This window comes from Calidris pugnax, unplaced genomic scaffold (assembly GCF_001431845.1).
Source record: "Calidris pugnax isolate Ruff unplaced genomic scaffold, ASM143184v1 scaffold102, whole genome shotgun sequence".
NCBI lineage: Eukaryota > Metazoa > Chordata > Aves > Charadriiformes > Scolopacidae > Calidris > Calidris pugnax.
Genome location: NW_015090846.1, coordinates 5,882,709 through 5,904,230, shown reverse-complemented (window position 1 = coordinate 5,904,230; position 21,522 = coordinate 5,882,709). Strand labels below are relative to the sequence as shown.

Sequence of the window (21,522 nt, the reverse complement as noted above, 5' to 3'; positions counted from 1 at the left end):
GGTGCTTTAATCTTAGATTTCCTTCATTCTGCATCATTCTCAGCCGTTGCACATCAGACAACTTAAACAGGTCCAAGAGAATGATTTTTAGGCAGGCATGGGCAGCTTTTAATCTTACTGCTTTGTAATATATAATTTTTTAAAAAATGGAGCCTGAGGCGGGTTGGAGCCGGGGCGTAGGGCCATGCTGCAGCGGGGGCAGGCCACCGTGCAAAAACCTTTATTTTTCTTAAATTGGATTAGGGAAAGTTGATGGCTGGGGAGAACGGCGGGTAAGGGGTCTGCGAGCCCCGGGAGGGTGGGCAGGACGGCGGGGACCCCCGTGCCCCCGGCGGCAGCTGCGGGGGCCGCCCGGGCTCTCGGGGGCACATTTTGGCGCAGTGGGGCTTTTGTTCCAAACTCTTTGTGCAACAACTGGCCGGAGCCAAGGATCAGGCCCCGTCGCCCGTCCCCCCTGTGCCGCACAATGGAGCGAGGCCAGGGTCTGCCAGCGGCCCCCTCAGCCCCCCGGCTGGCTCCTGCCGGCGCTGGGTCCCGGGGGACGTGGGTGCTGGGGGTCCGGGGGGGTCCCGGCCTCTCCAGGAGAAGTTGCATTTCACAGATGAGTTTTTGATATGCAAATGGTGACGGGTCCCAGCCCGGGGAGGGAAGGGTGATGGGTTTCATCAGCTCCATACTCTTGATTTATACCTACACGAAAAAGAGCAACCGATGATTTTCATGAGGGTTTTCTTTTCACTCAGCTCTTCTTTGGCAGGAACAGAATCAGTGTGGAATAAGACTGGGAGTTTTGGATTTAATTACTGGGAAGAGAAGGCAAAGCTGGGATGTGCTGGCCATTTCTCCGTTACAGCATTTCTCCCCTTTTCTTTTCAATACTCCCTGCTTTTCATAAAGCAGCCGTGCTCTTGTGTCTGTAGAGCATCATTTTACAGTACAGAGAATAAGGTTGCAGCAGCCTCTTTCTTTCCCCTTCTTTTTTTTTTTAAAGACTTGAGGAGGCTTGTCCATTTAAATTAACCTTTATCCCAGCTGGGCACACAAATGTTTTTGTTTTAGTTCACAGAGGGTTAATTCTATTCAGGCCCTGGCCATGGCCGGCCTGATCCGGGCAGCACAAGCTGCTCTTTGAGCCCTGGCCGGGCAGGACGCTGCTGCCATTGCCCCCCATCCAGCGTGGGGCTGGGACCCCCACGGCGGGGCGAGGGGGAGCGGGGCGCCCCGGCCCATTGTGCCCCCGGCCACGGGCTCGGCCGCCGAGCTCGCTGCTGGCCCGGGGAGGGGCCGCCCCACAGAAAATTTAATCCCTGTGTTCATCGATTATAAGTTGAAGAAAAGCCCCTTAAGCGAAGGCGGCTGGTTTTGGGGGTGGGCTCGCTTGGACAATGCAGCGCTGGGCAGCGAGGGGGGAGTCCCCCCACCCCGTTCCCTACTGGATTTAAGGAGGTGGTTTCTTGGAACTAGAAATTGACAATGGAAAAAAAAAAAAATCGTTAGGAAAGATAAGGGGGGAAAAAGAAACCTTTAAGACGTTTGTTTGTGTTTGAGGCATCATCAGAGGCGAGAGGCGAGCGGGGTTTGGTTAGGATTTAAGTAACACATGTGTGAGATCTCCCCCCCTCCACTCCCCCTCCCCAAACAGCTGGTATTTAGCAGCTTGAGATTTAAACCCAGCTAAAGGGTCTGCGGGGTGTGTGCGAGAGGGTGAGTTAATCACCAAGCAAATAAATGATACGCGGTTGAAAAGATGTTAAATATATTAACGAATTGCGGTGCCGAGTGTCATCTGTAATCTCTTTTCAGCTGTAAACGATTTTCTTAGCTGTAAGTCACGTTCTCTTGCATAAATGGGCAGTTTTGCACACTGCAGGTTTCTGTGTCCTCCCTCTGCTTTCCAGCAGGACGGAATCCCAGCGCCGGGGCTTCGGCTGAGGGTTTGTGCCTCCGCTTCTGGCCTGGCTCTAGGAAATAAAGTCTTTGTTTCTGCTCCGTTATAAAGCACGGGCGATGGAAGCCGTGCGAGCTGGCTGCACGGGCTCCCGGTGGTGTTCCCCAGGTTAATCTCACGAGGAGCTGTGGGTGCAGCTGCCGGGGTGGGTGCCATCCTTCCCGCAGCCCAGGGACCCGCCGGGACGGAGCCAGCGCCTGGGCCCCCCCGGGCCCGCGGCCGAGCTGCTCTGGGGTGGATGTGCAGGAGTGATACAGGTGGGAGCGGTGACGGAGCCTCGCGGGGGGCTGGAGGGAGGTCCTGAGACTTAATCGTTTACTTGCTGTGTATTTTATATGCTCATTCGTGTGCTTCAGTGTTTTCTGTACGTGTCTTTGCCGTGTGCTTCAGCAGGTTTGAAGGTGTTCCCTTTTGGAAATTCGTAAGAATTTTCTTTCTGAAATTATCAGGACCACTCATTTCACTGAGGGGAAAAATAAGCCTTTTAAAAATCAAATTTATTGCTTCTACTGCATGCCTGATAAAACACAGGCAAATAGAGATTTCTTCTCTTTCTCGCACCGTCTTCTGTGACTCTTGTGTAACATCATCATATTCTTGGAGAATTTACATTGTATTAAAATGTGGTATGAAACCTACCATGACCTTTGAAAACAATACATCCTTTAATGTGGCTTCGGGGAGGGGTTAGCGAGGGAGTAGCCATAAAAATCTTCAGGGTTCAAGATGAGGTTGAGATTTTTGTGAGTGCTTTTGTCGTAGCAGCAACTGTTTGATTTAGTGGCCCCTGCTACAATGGGCTGGGAGAACAAAGCCAGAATATCCCGAGTATGAGTTCCTTAAACATAAGACCATCAGGAAAATTGAGGGGGGGAGGGAAGCTTCTTCAGCTCTCTCTCTGAAATAAAACATGTGCAAGGTATTTCAAAAAAAAGCACAAAACTTCTTACCAATTGCTTTGTTCCCTAATCTGCGTTGTCTTGTGTGGCTTTTGGAACCGAGGGATGGGTGAGACGAGCGGTACCGGAGCCAGAGCTGCTTGCTTTAAAATTGCTGTACTTACTATGTGTGTTGATAATTCTGGGGAAATTTCCAGGATAAGGGAGTTCAGAGCACCCCCAGCGCAAAACTGCTTTAAATTTGCCCGTGCTTGACCATTTCTATGAAGTTTGCTGTAATTCTGCCCCGGCCGTCCCAGCCTTCGCCTACACAAGGCGCTTGCATTAAGTAGGGTGAAAAATAGCAAAGGTCAGGAGCAGGCAGAGCCCTGGGCCGCAGGGGGAGCGTCCTGGGCCTGGGCACGGCTCCTACAGGGTTTCTTTAAACCTCTGAAACCCTAAGAATTTCTGTAGGTAATTATTTTTTGTCTCCCAGGCTTGTTTGAGCAGCAGTTTGCGGGGTGTACGGGCACCTCTCTGGTCCCTGGAGGTCTGGGCCTTTGTTCCCGGTTCGTGCTGCTCTTCTGCGGCAAATTCTCCTCTGGAAACGCACCCAATTAACAGCTTCTGCAGGGGCCTGTGTGGTTATTGTGGTGATGGGGCCATTCACACCACCTCATGTCACCCTGCTCGCGGGGAGATGGGGACGGCGAGGGAAGGATCCCGATTCCTCCTCCCTTTCATCACCCCGGCTTCGCTGGGCCACGGCGGCCCTATTCTTCCTGCAACAAAACCAGCTGCGCCTGGAAATGAGCCCTCATTTCCACCCGGGGCTGTCGGAGTGCTGGGGTGAGGAGGGATCCCGGCATCCCTGTGGATGGGGGGGATGCTGCTACAACCCACCACCTCCCCCTCTACCCGGTGCCATGTGTATAAACCCGTCCTTTCCCAGCTCCCCAGTTCCTCCCCGGCGGCAAACGCGGCCACCGCTGCTGACCTCGGGATCCCCCCGCGATTTATGGCCCTGCCGGGGGGGCCAGGGGGGGCTGAGGTGGAGCTCAGCCCTGCAGATAGAGGACTCCTCTGTCCCGGGCTAATCCCCGGCCCCTCCCGGCCTTATCAGATGGCTGAAGGTGGAGATTATGCAATTGGCCACTACAAAGTCATGTTTAGTGGCCTCCCCTGGGCGAGATGCCCAGATAGCCCTGGCCGGGTGGGTGCCAGCATTCCTGCGGGGCTGTGCTGAGCACATACCTGAGCTTGTCTGTCCTGTAAAACTGGGAATGTTTTAGGGCAGCGATGACACCGTGAACGTTTCTTCAGTAAAAGTTTGCGTTTCCTTCATTCGTCCCTTTATTTTAAAGGTTTTATAAGAATTGCAATGAAACTCGCACAGCTTGAGCATTTGGGCTTCTCTGCATTAGCAAACTTTTAAAGATTAGTTCAGACTGGTTGTGGTTGTGGTTTGCACTGGGTTTAAACCGTGGAGAGAGCTGCTCACCAGTACCAGCAGCTGGTTTAGATTTTTTGCCTGGTTTGTGTAACTGAAAACAGGTTTTGTTTCTGATCCTAATCTGTTTGGCTCCCTATTTCCAGCGTGTTCACGTGTCCCCCAGTAGTAGGAGGCTACACGCTGGTTTGTCGGGCTGCTTAGGCTTTATCAAGATTGGAGGGGACTTCACTGTGACTAAGTCCTGCAGATAAGGACACCTTTGTCTCGGAAGACTCCCTGGTCAAGTCTGAGTGATGAAAACCAGGCTCAGTGTTGTCTTACTGGGGTGAGTTGGAACCAGCTCATCATCCCCCAACTTGGCCCTCCTAAGGTGGGGGTTTTCTGAGGTCTCTACCATTTCCCTGAATGATACAAAATGGGAACAAGAAAAAAGGCATTTTCGTGCACTGTTTAGTCTGGATTTTGGGTGACTTGTGGCAGTGTCACCCACTGCCCCCTCCCACGCCAGCCCCTGGTGCTCCCCCTTCCTCCTCCCGTCCTGCTGGGGCTGGGCTGTCTTTTTTAGAGTAATCATGTCAGATGGTTTCTTGGGTTTGAATTTGTGCTCTTCTTTTCCTCCTTGCTCTTCAAGTCATTTTTTTTTAATTCTTTCTCTTCCTTATACTGTCTCATTGATTTTCTGACCAGGCCTGTCTGTCTCTGTCCCTTCTCTGGCTGCCCTCTCCCCGCCTCTCGTTATTCACCTTCTCAACCATTTTCCTTCACCGTTTCCTTCCACTTCTGATAAATGGTGTGACGTGGGGCATTTCCAAGAGGCTGGTTTCCAAGCAAAAACTTGGGTTTTACTTCTCCTCACTCTCCCTGCTGCTGTCAAGAATTTCTGGACTTGATCTCCTGTGAATATGCTGAATTGAAATGACTTTATTGGTGGTTGTGGAGCTGGGTTTGTGGCAGGTTTGGAGCTCTGGTGTGGCACACCGTGCTCTGCCGGCCAAGGGGTGAGGAGCCCCGTGCTGGTGGCATCTCCAGCTGAGCTGTGTCAGCAGTGGGGCCTGTGCCATGTCCATCTGTCCGGGCCACAGTGTGCCGGTGTGTTCCCAGTCCCCTCCTGATGGCTCGGTGAAGCCGTTCCCTTGACCTCAGAGCCTTTCTCCTCTCTGGCAGATGAGCGGGTGGATCAGCGAACCTGCCTGATCTGCGGGGACAGAGCCACGGGGCTGCACTATGGGATCATCTCCTGCGAGGGCTGCAAGGGCTTCTTCAAGCGGAGCATCTGCAACAAGCGGGTCTACAGATGCAGCCGCGACAAGAACTGCGTCATGTCCCGCAAACAGCGCAACCGGTGCCAGTACTGCCGCCTGCTCAAGTGCCTCCAGATGGGCATGAACAGGAAAGGTAAGGAAAAGTGGGGTGTTCGGCGGCGGGGGTGCAGGCTGGGGGTGGTGCCACCAGCATGGGCTGCCCGTCCTCAGCTGCTGCATCGTCCTGCAGTTCTGCCTCCCCAAGCCCTGATGAGAAAAGGTGGAACTTCACAAAAATCATGCATGGATAGAAAATTCTTCCTGAGCTACTTTGTTACTTTAGTGGGGGGAAAAATCTCTATGAATAATTGACGCCCCTGGTGCTCCCCCTTCCTCCTCCCGTCCTGCTGGGGCTGGGCTGTCTTTTTTAGAGTAATCATGTCAGATGGTTTCTTGGGTTTGAATTTGTGCTCTTCTTTTCCTCCTTGCTCTTCAAGTCATTTTTTTTTAATTCTTTCTCTTCCTTATACTGTCTCATTGATTTTCTGACCAGGCCTGTCTGTCTCTGTCCCTTCTCTGGCTGCCCTCTCCCCGCCTCTCGTTATTCACCTTCTCAACCATTTTCCTTCACCGTTTCCTTCCACTTCTGATAAATGGTGTGACGTGGGGCATTTCCAAGAGGCTGGTTTCCAAGCAAAAACTTGGGTTTTACTTCTCCTCACTCTCCCTGCTGCTGTCAAGAATTTCTGGACTTGATCTCCTGTGAATATGCTGAATTGAAATGACTTTATTGGTGGTTGTGGAGCTGGGTTTGTGGCAGGTTTGGAGCTCTGGTGTGGCACACCGTGCTCTGCCGGCCAAGGGGTGAGGAGCCCCGTGCTGGTGGCATCTCCAGCTGAGCTGTGTCAGCAGTGGGGCCTGTGCCATGTCCATCTGTCCGGGCCACAGTGTGCCGGTGTGTTCCCAGTCCCCTCCTGATGGCTCGGTGAAGCCGTTCCCTTGACCTCAGAGCCTTTCTCCTCTCTGGCAGATGAGCGGGTGGATCAGCGAACCTGCCTGATCTGCGGGGACAGAGCCACGGGGCTGCACTATGGGATCATCTCCTGCGAGGGCTGCAAGGGCTTCTTCAAGCGGAGCATCTGCAACAAGCGGGTCTACAGATGCAGCCGCGACAAGAACTGCGTCATGTCCCGCAAACAGCGCAACCGGTGCCAGTACTGCCGCCTGCTCAAGTGCCTCCAGATGGGCATGAACAGGAAAGGTAAGGAAAAGTGGGGTGTTCGGCGGCGGGGGTGCAGGCTGGGGGTGGTGCCACCAGCATGGGCTGCCCGTCCTCAGCTGCTGCATCGTCCTGCAGTTCTGCCTCCCCAAGCCCTGATGAGAAAAGGTGGAACTTCACAAAAATCATGCATGGATAGAAAATTCTTCCTGAGCTACTTTGTTACTTTAGTGGGGGGAAAAATCTCTATGAATAATTGACAGCACCTATAAATATTTGGAGAACTGATCCTTGTGATCCCTGTCTTCAGGGAGGGTAAGAGTTTGTTACGGTCCTTCCTGGCAGATCTGTCCTTGCATTTATCCTGAAAATCACTATTTCCATGCTTCAATATACTAATGTGGCAAAATGGCATGTATTTCAATAGACTTCTGGAGTTCCAGGAGCTCCGAGTCAGACTGTTCCCGATTGTTGTTGTGGGAGTTTAACCAGCAGGTGGGTGTGAGGGTCCTCCCTTAGTGCCCGGCTCCGGGTGACGATGCTGGCTCCTGGCAGCGCCGTGGGGAACTGGGGAATCCAGAGGTAGTTTTGCCAGGGAGGAGGTCCCTGAGGAGACAAGTGTGACCTGGGTTAGGGACAGGCACCCCTTGGTCCCCACGTGTGCAGGGGTGATGAAATGCTACGCTGTCATCTTCAGGATGGAAAATCATAGGTAGCTCACAAATGAATAATAAAAAATAGAGTGGGATTTATTTCGGTGCCACATCTCTGCTCTTCGCTCCTATCTTTTGGCTTTTTCATCTCTGGGAATATTGTTGCCTGTTAAAAGCAGAGATTTTGACTTTTTGTCAGGAAGTGCAGTGACAGGACAAGGGGGAACGGTTTTAAATTGGAAGAGGGGAGATTTAGATTAGATATTAGGAAGAACTTCTTTCCTGTGAGGGTGGTGAGAGCCTGGCCCAGGTTGGCCAGAGAAGCTGTGGCTGCCCCATCCCTGGAGGGGTTCAAGGCCAGGTTGGAGGGGGCTTGGAGCAACCTGGTCTGGTGGGAGGTGTCCCTGCCCATGGAAAGGGGGTTGGAACTTGATGATCTTTGAGGCCCCATCTTTGAGGCCCCATCTTTGAGGCCCCATCTTTGAGGTCCCTTCCAACTCCATTCTATGATTTCTTGGTTTAATGGCAGCAGGCAGGAGTTGGTGGTGAGGACCCTGCCTGGCCACCAAACCAAAGCATCATCTCATGGTTTGTTTTTTTTTTAAATGCAGCTATCAATGCCGTTAGTGTCATCGCTCATCCAAAAACCGCCTGTCAGAAGCACTAAAACTTCCATAAATCTACCGCAAATCCGTCAGGATTTTCCTTTAGAAACCCTTATTTCGGGGAATGGGATTGGGAACCTTCTCAGGCGGCTGCTGTGATTTACAGATTCTTTCTGGGAGGTTTATTGGGATGGGCTGGGTTCCCCAGGATCTTTTTACACCCAAGGCTGTACTCCGGGCTGACCAGGCTAATTTTTATTCTTTTGGGGGATGCCTGCGGTGCCACCTGCGCTGTTGTCACCGGGGTGGTGGGGACCCACGGGGGCCGCCAGGTGGCGCTGTGACCCCGCGGGTGAGCCACGCGCCGTCCCGCCACCGGGGCGCGCGCTCTCCCGCCACCGGAGCGCGGTTCTGCGAGCCCTTTTCCCGGCTCTTTCCCGGTCCTCGCCCACCCGCGGGACCGGCGCGGGGGGAGCGGGTGGGCGAGGACCGGGAAAGAGCCGGGAAAAGGGCTCGCAAAAGCGCGCTCCGGTGGCGGGAGAGCGCGCGCCCCGGTGGCGGGACGGCGCGTGGCTCACCCGCGGGGTCACAGCGCCACCTGGCGGCCCCCGTGGGTCCCCACCGGTACCGGCACTGCCTCCCCCCCTACCCCGGGAGGACCCCTGCCCCCCGCCCCGGGCATTTTGGGGAGCCACTGAGCCCCCACTTAGGGCAGAATTGAGCTGCTGAGTTATTTAACTAGGTCAAAAAAATAGTTATTTTTTGAATCCCGGTTTTGTTAAATTGGGGTAAGGCGCAGAGTTGTGGGATTTGAGGTGGGGGAGAAAAAAACCCCAGCTTTGGGGTGGCGTTGACTGTCGTGCAGCCCCGTCCCGAGAAAAAGTGTAAATTCAGCAAAATTATGCGTGGGTAGAAAAGTCTTACCGAGCTACTTTTTTTGACTTCATTGGGGGAAAAATCTCTATGAATTGAAAGCACCTATAAATATTTGGAGAACTGATCCTTGTGGTCCCTGTTTTCATGGAAGGTAAGAGTTTGTTACGGTCCTTCCTGGCAGATCTGTCCTTGCATTTATCCTGAAAATCACTATTTCTATGCTTCAATATACTAATGTGGCAAAAACACAGGGACAAGCTGCAGAGCTGGGTGGGGAGGAACCTGATGAAGTTCCACCAAGGGCGAGTGTAGGGTGCTGTCCCTGGGGAGGAGTAACCCCCCCAAACCAGCACTGGTTTTTAATGAGAAACTAATATTTTTTTGGGAAAGAACTCTCATAAAAAAATAAGCAGCCTTGTTTGCTGAAATGAGTTTGTTGTCTTGCTGTATCTGAAATAATGTCACCTCCAGTGGAGGGCCACAAAGATGCTCAGAGGGCTGGAGCACCTCCCCTGTGAGGACAGGCTGAGAGAGCTGGGGTTGTTCAGCCTGGAGAAGAGAAGGATCCAGGGAGACCTTAGAGCAGCCTCCCAAGATCTGAAGGGGCTACAGGAGAGCTGGGGAGGGACTCTTTGTCAGGGAGTGCAGTGACAGGACAAGGGGGAATGGTTTTAAATTGAAGAGGGGAGATTTAGATTAGATACCAGACAGAACTTCTTTGGTGTGTGGGTGGTGAGACACTGGCCCAGGTTGCCCAGAGAAGCTGTGGCTGCCCCATCCCTGGAGGGGTTCAAGGCCAGGTTGGAGGGGGCTTGGAGCAACCTGGTCTGGTGGGAGGTGTCCCTGCCCAGGGCAGGGGGTTGGAACTTGATGATCTTTGAGGCCCCATCTTTGAGGCCCCATCTTTGAGGTCCCTTCCAACTCCATTCTATGATTTCTTGGTTTAATGGCAGCAGGCAGGAGTTGGTGGTGAGGACCCTGCCTGGCCACCAAACCAAAGCATCATCTCATGGTTTGTTTTTTTTTTAAATGCAGCTATCAATGCCGTTAGTGTCATCGCTCATCCAAAAACCGCCTGTCAGAAGCACTAAAACTTCCATAAATCTACCGCAAATCCGTCAGGATTTTCCTTTAGAAACCCTTATTTCGGGGAATGGGATTGGGAACCTTCTCAGGCGGCTGCTGTGATTTACAGATTCTTTCTGGGAGGTTTATTGGGATGGGCTGGGTTCCCCAGGATCTTTTTACACCCAAGGCTGTACTCCGGGCTGACCAGGCTAATTTTTATTCTTTTGGGGGATGCCTGCGGTGCCACCTGCGCTGTTGTCACCGGGGTGGCATCAATTTGGGGCAAATTAGGGACATTTTTGGAGTGGTTCTGCGAGCCCTTTTCCCGGCTCTTTCCCGGTCCTCGCCCACCCGCGGGACCGGCGCGGGGGGAGCGGGTGGGCGAGGACCGGGAAAGAGCCGGGAAAAGGGCTCGCAAAAGCGCGCTCCGGTGGCGGGAGAGCGCGCGCCCCGGTGGCGGGACGGCGCGTGGCTCACCCGCGGGGTCACAGCGCCACCTGGCGGCCCCCGTGGGTCCCCACCGGTACCGGCACTGCCTCCCCCCCTACCCCGGGAGGACCCCTGCCCCCCGCCCCGGGCATTTTGGGGAGCCACTGAGCCCCCACTTAGGGCAGAATTGAGCTGCTGAGTTATTTAACTAGGTCAAAAAAATAGTTATTTTTTGAATCCCGGTTTTGTTAAATTGGGGTAAGGCGCAGAGTTGTGGGATTTGAGGTGGGGGAGAAAAAAACCCCAGCTTTGGGGTGGCGTTGACTGTCGTGCAGCCCCGTCCCGAGAAAAAGTGTAAATTCAGCAAAATTATGCGTGGGTAGAAAAGTCTTACCGAGCTACTTTTTTTGACTTCATTGGGGGAAAAATCTCTATGAATTGAAAGCACCTATAAATATTTGGAGAACTGATCCTTGTGGTCCCTGTTTTCATGGAAGGTAAGAGTTTGTTACGGTCCTTCCTGGCAGATCTGTCCTTGCATTTATCCTGAAAATCACTATTTCTATGCTTCAATATACTAATGTGGCAAAAACACAGGGACAAGCTGCAGAGCTGGGTGGGGAGGAACCTGATGAAGTTCCACCAAGGGCGAGTGTAGGGTGCTGTCCCTGGGGAGGAGTAACCCCCCCAAACCAGCACTGGTTTTTAATGAGAAACTAATATTTTTTTGGGAAAGAACTCTCATAAAAAAATAAGCAGCCTTGTTTGCTGAAATGAGTTTGTTGTCTTGCTGTATCTGAAATAATGTCACCTCCAGTGGAGGGCCACAAAGATGCTCAGAGGGCTGGAGCACCTCCCCTGTGAGGACAGGCTGAGAGAGCTGGGGTTGTTCAGCCTGGAGAAGAGAAGGATCCAGGGAGACCTTAGAGCAGCCTCCCAAGATCTGAAGGGGCTACAGGAGAGCTGGGGAGGGACTCTTTGTCAGGGAGTGCAGTGACAGGACAAGGGGGAATGGTTTTAAATTGAAGAGGGGAGATTTAGATTAGATACCAGACAGAACTTCTTTGGTGTGTGGGTGGTGAGACACTGGCCCAGGTTGCCCAGAGAAGCTGTGGCTGCCCCATCCCTGGAGGGGTTCAAGGCCAGGCTGGATGGGGCTTGGAGCAACCTGGTGTGGTGGGAGGTGTCCCTGCCCAGGGCAGGGGGTTGGAACTTGATGATCTTTAAGGTCCCTTCCAACTCTTAACTGTTCTGTGACTATGACATAAAAGATGACATAAAAGATAACCATTACGGTTTTATATCCTGTGTTGGAGGTTCTTCCATCACACGGATGCTGCCTGGCGCTTCAAATAAAAATACTTGCTGTGCTGTGGAGGTGGTGGCTTTGCATTGGGAGGATTAACGCCGTGTGGCTGAGCTCCTAACGCGTGGTGAGCTGCCCCGGGGATGGCTGTGCTGCTGCTCACCGGCTGGAGAGCTGGAAATCCTCAGGACGGGTTCTTTGTGGTGATTTTTGCCTGGTTTGACTCGTTGGTAACAGCTCAAAAAATGCAGTTTCTGCTGGAGTGTGTGTGCTCTGCCGTGCCGGGGCTGAGCCCCACGATGCCAGTGCATCCACGGAGACGGGGGTGTCTGAGCTGAGGGTCTCTGAGCTCAGGCAGCAGCGTGGCTTTTCTGCTACAGATTTTTTTCCCCTAAATTTAGTGTCACTGCATTTCGGGAGGGCTGGCAGCAGCGGAGCAGGGTGAGGCCAGGCCGGCAGCAGCAAGGTCACGGCGCAGCTGGGGAGAACCCGCTGCCAAGTGCGGCCGGGTCGCGGTGGGAAAGAGATCGGGACCCGATAACCGGGGGGACCCGGCCCGGGAGAGGAGGCGCGCGAGGAGCGGGGCTGGTCCCCCAGCAAGCCGGGCCCCGCCGAGCTGCTCTGCTGGTCAAGGCAAAAGCAGAGGGAAGAGGGAGGTAGAGAAGCAGCTCCAGGATAATCCCCTTAATTGGACTTCCCTGAAGCTCTCTGGAAGATGTTTAAAGAGCCTTATAACGGCAGCTGCTGTATTGAGAAACCTGGCTGTGCTTCCCAAACGGGGCTGCATGGCTGGGGCTGGAACTCCAGCGTTAAAGGGCGGCTCTGACCGGCTGGGCCGAGCGTCTCCCGCCATTTCCCCTGGGAGCTGGAGCAAACCCAGCCCCGCTGGAGCAGCCACAGCGCGGGCAGCCCCCCGAGAAGGGCTCTGTCGGCAGTGCTGGCTCTGGGGGTGTCTCTCTGGGGGTGTCTCTCTGGGGGTGTCTCTCTGGGGGTGTCTGGCTCGCGGTGGGTCGGGGCTGCCTGTGGTGCAGGTAGAAAGGCCAGCGTTTGCCTGCCATTCTCTAGCAGTGGTGGGTACTCACTTCTGGGGGGGAAGTGGGTTTGCTTCCTGTGTGCCGCCTCTCAAATTGTCCTGGAATCAGCTGGGATCCAGGAGTGCTCTTCCTTCATTACCTGTTGCTCAGGGATCAGGGGAAGAAATGCTGAGCTCCCGGAGTGATGCTCGGAGCCCCAGTGATGTGTTTGTGCCCTTGGGGCTGGGGATGATGGTGGGTACTGGTTGAGCTTCCCAGGGTCCTGGAAAGCATTGGAGGGTTTTGTGTAAACTGCTTTGATGAACTAAATGAATCTTTTCAGATAAAAAGATTTTTTTCAAAATAGTAGGTACCTACTTATGTATTTCTGGGCTGCTGAACGGTGGTACTGAACAGTTCCTCACCAAGGCTTGGCTGTTCTCTTCCAGCAATCAGAGAGGATGGCATGCCGGGAGGCAGAAACAAAAGCATCGGACCTGTCCAGGTGAGCACGTCCCACCGTGTCCCCCCGGGTCCCCCCAGCCATCGCTCTGTGGCCTCGGCACACACCTGGGGGTGCTGGGCTGGGGTGGCCACGGGGTCCCTTTGACCCAGCCTTTCCCAAAGCCTGGGCCTTCTGCTGGCGGCGCGGGGCTTTGGCTCTGCACAAGTGTTAGAAACACAGCTCAGGAGCAGTAGATTTGTAAATAAAGCCGGGTGCTTGTCTGTCCCCGAGGGGCCACGGGTCCCGGTGTGAGTGCCGGGGCCGTCCCTGGCCCTCGTGGCACTGTTGTGAGCAGCACAAGGACGACCGTCCCTCGGCAGCGCCCAGTAAATCTGGCGGCTGCGGGTCCTTCCGTGAGCACCCAGTAAATGTCCAGCTGATGGATGGCACAGCTTGTCTGGAGACGTGTGTAAAGTGGGAGGTCATTCAGCACAACGGCTTCTTCTGCGTGCCTGAGAAATGATGGCTGTTTTCAGCTCACTTCTGGAAAAGAGGTCTTTTAAAAGTTTACTATTTATTTTAATAAAATAGAAATAACACTGGAAGCGTTTTCTGTGGCTGGCTGTGCCCAGCAGCCAGATGCCCCGTTCTCCCAGCAGGGTCCTCCGTAGGGAAGGGAGGAAGAGGCAGGAATTGGGCAGCGTGGCCGTGCCTGTCGCCTGCCCCAAACAGTAACACCTCCTGGTCACCATAGAACACTTCCTGCTGTTTGCAAACATGGTGTTTATAACAGCACTGGGTACTGATTCTCAAAGCCTGCCTATCGAGGAAGAAGAAACATTTAATTTCTGGCCGGGCAATAGTCTGTACCTCTGAGCAGTGCAGCCGTGGCTGTACGTGTGTCCCCACTAAGGGACATGTGTACAACTGAGGAAAAAAAAAAAAAGCCCAGAAAGTTTTCTGTTGTATTTCCCCCACTATGGATGCAAGATTTCTCCAGGAGCATACCCAGCTCCTTCTTGAAACTCTGTACTTAAGGGAGCTCCATCTTAAAAATTTTTTTTTTTAGTCCATTTTAACTTCATATACATTATTCCCTAATACTTGTTTTAAGTATCAGATGCTTGATTACTTCTTTAGGTGCCATCTAGTTCTTACCTGGGGAAGAATAGAGAACAGTGATTCCCTGTGGACATTTTTCTGTCTAATTTTGTATGTGTCACCTTACCTCTCTCAGTTGCTTTATCAAACCAGACCCAACTACACCTCCCATTTGCCTTTACCTCCCCCGGGTCCTGAGTGATGTTCCCGATGAACTGGCCTCAATTACTCCCAGGTTTTTCACTGTGTGACAGAGGCTGATTTACGGCTCCTGGCTGTGTGTATTTGACATCATCTTCTCGTGTGTCGGGTCCTGCCTGCTCCGTTACCCTCACTTGAATTGTGCTGCAGGCGCTGGAGGCCACCACGATGAGCTGGGAACAGAATTTTTCATGTTTGCTGTTCGATGGAAAGGGAAGGTGTGATACCTGTGGGAGCAGGGACACCTTCCTCCTCCTGGGGGGTGGCTTCAGCTCCGCTGGACGTGGCCCTACAGCCAGGGTGGTCACGGGCCGAGGCTCTGCCTTCCTCCTGTTCTCAGCTGCAGTAACAGTAACGCTCCTGTCTTTGACAGATATCAGAGGAAGAGATTGAGAGAATTATGTCTGGGCAAGAATTTGAGGGAGAGGCGAACATGTCATGGAGCAACAACGGAGACAGTGACCATAGTTCCCCTGGAAATGGAGTTTCTGAGAGCAACCAGCCTTCACCCGTTTCTACTCCGTCTTCAAGGTGGGAATGACCCCTGGAGGAATTCTGCGTTGCCGTGCTCTTGTCTGTCCCTCCCTGAGCGGGGGCTTTTGACACTTGGGTCAGTGTAGGAGAAGTGCACCTTGAGTGCAGCTTTGCTTAAACTGAGCATCCTGTGGAGTCTGACATCTCTAATTGGGTTTTGAAACAGACAGCCACGGGATGGAAGAGAATTGAACCGGGAGGCGAAATGCTCATCAGCAAATGAAAAAGAAGGCAATGTTGAGTTAAAATTGTATTTAAAATATATCTCTTCATTTGTATTGATGTTTTTTTTCTGCAGATCATGGGAACTCAATTACCTTTCACTGCTCATTCTGCATAAGCTCTTTTTCTGCACTGTGCTCAGATTTTGAAAATAAATGACTCTATTTAGGTTACTAATTGATGGTGTTATGTTAATGTCAGTTACTGTTACTGCCAGCCTCCTGATGCAGCCTTTGATTGTAAACACGGTGAGAATCTGACTCCATCCTGTCTGCTTTCAGCTGCATCTTAAGCCAGGAGGTGTTTGTGTTCTCTGGCTGTGTAAATACTTAATTTACAGTTCTAAATTCTGTCCCTTTAAGGAAGCTGGGCTGGAAATGCTTTGTACAGTTGGGTTTTTGATTTGACTCTCTGAATGGCTGCTGGGCAGCAGTTCCCACATCTCAACGGGGAAGGGGGAAAGGTGTCTGCTCTGCACAGTCCCAGTTATTTCCAGTGTAGGCAAAGGCATTTTCCATTCTGTTTTGTCCCCTCTGTACTTTATTAATGCTTCCGATGGAGCTGGATGCAGGAATTTAATTAATCGGGTGGAATTTTGGGGGTATATTAAAAAGCTTTTCCTTTTCCAGTAGGTCCGTGGAGCTGAATGGGTTTGCTGCACTCAGGGATCAGTACATCGGGACGCCGGTGTCCACGCACTATCAGTACCTCCCGCACCTTTTTAGCTACTCTGCCCACTCGGCTCTGATGCCCCCCCAGACGCGCAGCCTGGACCCCCAGTCGCACAGTCTCATCAATCAGCTGGTGTCTGCAGAGGACCTGGAGCCGCTGGGCACGCCGATGCTCATTGAGGACGGGTGAGTGGTGCCAGTGGCTGCCCGGGGATGTTCCTGGCTCTCCCTTGGGTCTGCCCGTCCCTGCCTGCACCCGCGGCTCCAGCTCCTGCGGCGGAGGCTGCTGAGGGCCAGGGGGGAGCTGGGTACCTGCCTCGGTGGCCCGATGGCCACGGGGAGCATCTCCCCTGGGAGAAGATGCAGCTGCAGCGCAAGCGGCAAACCAGACCACGTGCCGTGGGTGGTCTCTGCCCTTGGGTGGGAGTGGGGTTTGGTGGCTTTCAGCCCTGAGGCTGCATTAACTGTACAGAAAGCCTGGTAATAAGGGCAGTAGCTGGAAAAATACACACAGGTAGAAAAAAGCTGGGTAGTCAATCTGTTGGCAAGAGCTGCAGGGCTGCCCCATGCCCAGGGGGCTGGGTGATGGACGGGTGGGTGAGCCTGGGGGTTGGGGGCTCCCCTTGCACCCCCCGGCCGGGCACGCTGGATGATGGCCATGGTGGCTCCCAACGCCAGGTGACACCCTGGGCACCAGCACTTGAACCTGAATTTCTGTGACATTTGCCTTGCTTTTCAAGTGCCTCGTCAGATGATGTCATTCCGTGTTGTTAATTGTTTTTATGCCTTCATATTGACTGTGCCTGCAGGTACAAAGTGACTCAGGCAGAGCTGTTTGCGTTGTTGTGTCGTCTGGCGGATGAATTGCTTTTCAGGCAGATTGCTTGGATCAAGAAGCTGCCGTTCTTCTGCGAGCTCTCCATCAAGGACTATACCTGCCTGCTCAGCTCTACGTGGCAGGAGCTCATCCTGCTCTCCTCGCTGACTGTTTACAGCAAGCAGATCTTTGGTGACCTCGCGGACGTCACCTCCAAGTACTCTCCCTCTGACGACGAGCTGCACAGGTGAGAGATTGGGCTGAGCCTGCGGAACGGGAGCGAGATCTGGAGATGGAGGAGCCAGTGGGAGGAGGGTGTTGGGTGCCATCCTGGCATGTGCCATTTCTGGTGCCATTTCTGGCCCTGTGACCGGCTCACCACCTCTTCTGGGGTGGGTCACTTCACCCACCGCTGTTCTCCTTTTCTGGTTTTTAGGGAAATGGATGCTCCAGGCTTAGAAAGTACCCCATGGTTAGTCAGTGTTGAACCCAAAGCTCCCCTCCGCAGGGGAAGGTGTGTGTTGTGCTGTGGTGCTGTGTGAAGTTCCCGTAGCAATGCTGCCCTCCTCCAGCACAGTTCTACAAACCCCCTTTTTTACAGGGAGGGTAAAACTAACCAGCACTTTGGGTAACCCTGAAATACAGGACGGAAGGTCTTATTTTTAAAAACCCTTTGGGCCAGTGGAAAGGCTGTTCACAAAGCTGGTTGTCTGTATTATCAAAGTGGTCATTATTAATTGCTATTTCATTGTTTTGATTACATAAATTTAAAGATGTTGCAACTTAGCTCGTGTTTTTTCCATGGTACGTACTATCTGATGCTCTGAGGAACCTGCCTTTCATTTATCATTTTGGTCAGGGTGGTGTTTTTCTGGTTTGAGTGTTTTGTTTTGTGGTCTTGGTACCAGACAGATCCTCCTTTTGGTAGCAGACTCACAATCTCTCAATATTATGGCAGAATACTTAGGATTTACAGAAACTGCTGCCCACCTTCCTTTATAACAGTTGCCTTGCTGGGCTTGGCAGTGGTGCGGGAGTCACCAGGGGGTCCAAGTGTTGGATAAGTAGAGATGTAAAATTCTGCTGTGGTCCTCTGCCATCACAGCATCTAACGGTTCCTTGAGGTTCCTTTGTGCATCTCTTTTGCCACCCGGAGGGGCTGGCTGAGGTCAGGGCGGAGGAGCCGAGAGCTGGCCCCAGGTGTCTCATTTCCTGGGGCAGGTTCCTCCATGGAGATGTTCTGCCCGGCCATTCATCGTGCATCTGGTGCTGCTCCTGCCAGGAACAGCGAGGGTCATAGAAAACCACAAGAACACTTGTTCTGCATTCAGCCATCCTTTTGTTCCTGCTGTCCTGGTCAGAGCCTCAAAAGAGAAGTGTTTGTTTCATTTTGGGTTTGTGATAAATACAAGCGAGAGGTAAGACAACAAGACAAAGGAGGAATCCTCACCCTTCAGAAACCAGCAATTCAGAGCTGGTCGCCTCGAAGGTCCTTCAGAGAAGATCTGTGTTGGATGAGAATAGATGTTCTTGGGAGTGGAATGTTTCTGCGGGCTCTTCTTCTGATTTAGCTGTTCAAGTGTCATTAATTGTCATTAGTAACACAGGAAAATGCACACCAAAAAAGCCATTTAGCGGGAAGTTGCCCAGGTGAGGGGTCTCGAGCTGCGTGGGTCCCTCCCTCCCTGTAGTGTGTCTGTCTGCAGGGGCAGGGGGGTGCTCGGGGGGTGTCACTCCCCCTGCCCCATGCACACACGGAAAAGCTGGTCCCTTTGGATTTGCGAGGGGCTCCTGTGGAGCGGTGTCCAACTCGGGGCATTCTCAAGGAGCCCCTGTTTCCTCTGGTGTTGATCAGTAATGACTGCAAACCAAAGGGCGTTAGGTCTCTCAGCTGGTTGAAGACACCCCCTGCGCTGTGGTGGTTGGCACTTTGGGTTAATTCCTGTTCCGAGTTTGTAAAATGACAGGAGCGATGCCGATGCTTGGGTACAGGAGGAACAAAGCCATAGGATGAGCTCCCCAGCCCCTGCATTTTAATCACTTCTAACAACTGGCTAAACGTTCTGTTTGCCTGCTAGATCAAATGTTTTCTTTTATTGTGCTGTTTTTCTGGAGATGAATATGAAATGAATAGATTCCTGACCTCCCCCAGCACTCCTGATAGCGCTTCCCTCCCCCTCCTCCCCAGCTGATCCCGATAACTCCCAGCCAGAAACTTGCCTGGTGTAAACTGGAAGGAAAAGTGTGTGGAGGAGTTGGTCCTCGAGAAGAAATAGGGCTGTGAAAAACAGAACAGCTTTGTTGGAAAGGGGGAGGAAAGCATGCCGGGGAAAGTAAGACAGTTCAACTGCAGGAATGAGAGAAGAGCTCTCCTGGATTTATGAAGTGATGAGTGGCTGGTAAAAATGTGCATGCTCTAAAAACAATTAAGCCCAACAGACGACTGAGTGGTCTTTGTGCTCATTAACTTCTTGAGCTTTGCAATCTTGCACCTGCAAGATTTTTAATGTCAACTTGAGAGCAAGAAAACTTGTACAACTTTAGATTAGCCGACGAGGCTTTCATCGCTGACAATATTACTTTCTTGAAGAAGTGACCTGGAGTTCAGATAGCTTGTTTTCACTTCTCTGGGGTCAAACTCCACCATGCATTTTACAAATAACTTTGAAGTAAACAAACACACATGCCAAAATAAGGTATTATTCAGTGGAAAAGGTTCTATTTTTGTTCTATTCAAAGATGGCTTTCTGGCTGTGCTCTTATTCTTTGCGCTGCACAATGCCAGAGCGCAGCTGAAGCGTCCCTAAACACTTCTGTCCCACTTCTGAGCGTTTTTGCAATGTGTGGTTTCTTTGAAACTGGGGGTGTTGCTGTGAGATGTGTTCCTGAGAGGCCGCTCTGGCTGTTGGCATGCGTGGGATGGTCCCAGAGTGTGCCCATGGGCACTGGCAGCCCCCCGTGCCCTCCAGCTCCACTGCTGCCCGTTGCTGACGCTGTGGCTCTTTGGTGGTGCCCACACCAGGTGTCACTGGTGAGGAAACAGCCTGGCACCCCCCTGAGCAGCACGACCTCCTTCTGCACCCACAAAATCTCCATCAGGCCATTTCCCAGGGGATGCTGGGGAGGTTTACGCTCCCTGTGCCCTCTCCTGCCCGGCTCTGGCTCTGGCTTCTCTTGGTGAGCGTGGACCCTTGGGAAACGTGCAGCTTGTTCTCGGCAAAGGGCAGAGATTTGGCAACGAGCGTGGCCGTCCCTGGTGGGATGCTCCAGGGCTGGTGTGGATGGTGCATCCAGACCCCAGCAGAGCATCCCTGACAGTCCACGCGAGCAGCAGTGCAGTTCTGGTTGGATCTTGATATGCATTAATTAAGTGCAATGAATCCTGCACTTCGTTTGAGGGGGAAAGTTTAGAAGGAAACGAAGTGTGTTCCTTAGAGAGCACCACTCAACCCGAGACCCCAACCTGCAGCTCTGCTCCCTTTAGCCTTGGCTCTCTGTGGCTTCATGAGTACTTGTATCTGTGAGAAGGACCCCAGCCTTCCTGCAGCACATCTCACCCCAGGAGCTCTCAGCCAAGGAAAATTAACAAAGCGTAACGAAGAGGCGATAACGGCGTGTGGAAGCGGCGGGTCGCTGTGAGTCACTCGGGGAATTTTCGGGAGGTGAGCTCCTGCACCTGCCGGGCAGATAACGGGAGCGGACACCACCGTGCTGCGTGGGTCACCCTGGGGCCTCGCTCCTTAAAACAAAGCTGTGACTCTACAGATGGCACTTCAGCCGGTTCTGTAGGCACTTTAGCTGTTGGAAACGGCCTCTGTGGGAGGCAGGGTCTGGGTTCCTGCTGCTCTGTGCTGTGCTGTGCAGAGCCTGGGCATTGGGTGGCGTCTCCAGGCAAAGGCTTACCTTGATTTACCAGCTTCGTAGAATGGAGGGGTTTGTTGAAAACCAACGGTTTGGATGTCGGGTTGGGAGTGTGTGTTGTGGAGAGCCCGTGTTCTCTGCAGCGAGCTGATCCCAGCTCCCCTGGGTGGGCAGCTGCACAGCTCCTGGGGACACCCCCAAGGACAGCCACCTTCTGCTGGTGGGCAGTGCAGGTTCCCCTGGGCTGCTGTGGGTGGTGGAAAGCACAAGCTGGAGAAAGGTGTGAGGTGGGGAGGGGTGACATGTGAAACGCTGCTGGGGATGGCTTGTCTTCTGAACAGGGAGGCACTCCAAGGGCTGCTGGAGGGGCTTTTATCCCGCAAAAATGTCCCTCAGGAGAGCACCACGGTGGTGTGTAACGTGGCTGTGAGCTGCTTCATCGTGATAGGTGCGACGAAGCACCAGGCAGAGGGGGGATACCCCCTGCTCCTTGCATCTGGCAGGACAGCGGGGGTTTTGCAGGATATTTTTGTGTCCTATAGGACACTCCACCTTTCTGTGAAATCTCATCTCATTCCCCAAACTGCTTAAACCTCCTGTTAGCCCAGCAAAGGGCAAATTCAATCCTCATTGGAATCTGGGGGAACGCAAGCACAGAGGCAAAGCAGTGTGCCTACAAGCACATGAGATGTTTTTGCATATTCCTGGCTCCGTCAAACCTTTTCCTCTGTCAGATCAAGCTGGAGATGAACTGAATCACCAAGAAATGTTTTTTTGCTCAAATATCTGTAGCTGTCAAGTTCATAACTGAGTCATTTTCTTTCTTGCTTCTACTTTAAATTAATGGCGCCAGCAGACTTCAAACAGTTTTGATGACATTTTTTTTAATTCTCTTGCAAGATATTAACATCTCTGAAGTTATTAAAATAACCTTCATTCTTTCATTGTACGGACTGTGTGCTGTACACCTTGATGTGTGAT

General features: G+C 52.7%; 1 protein-coding gene across 1 annotated transcript in view; it reads left to right on the top strand.

Moving 5' to 3' along the window:
• NR6A1 (nuclear receptor subfamily 6 group A member 1) overlaps positions 1-21,522 on the top strand; it is an 83,157-nt gene that overhangs the window by 58,058 nt on the left and 3,577 nt on the right. The window contains exons 2-7 of the mRNA XM_014942745.1: positions 5,444-5,674; positions 6,530-6,781; positions 13,139-13,194; positions 14,810-14,967; positions 15,822-16,049; positions 16,673-16,927. Of these exons, the coding sequence (XP_014798231.1) occupies positions 5,444-5,674; positions 6,530-6,781; positions 13,139-13,194; positions 14,810-14,967; positions 15,822-16,049; positions 16,673-16,927 (1,180 nt within the window). The remainder of the gene's footprint in view (positions 1-5,443; positions 5,675-6,529; positions 6,782-13,138; positions 13,195-14,809; positions 14,968-15,821; positions 16,050-16,672; positions 16,928-21,522) is intronic.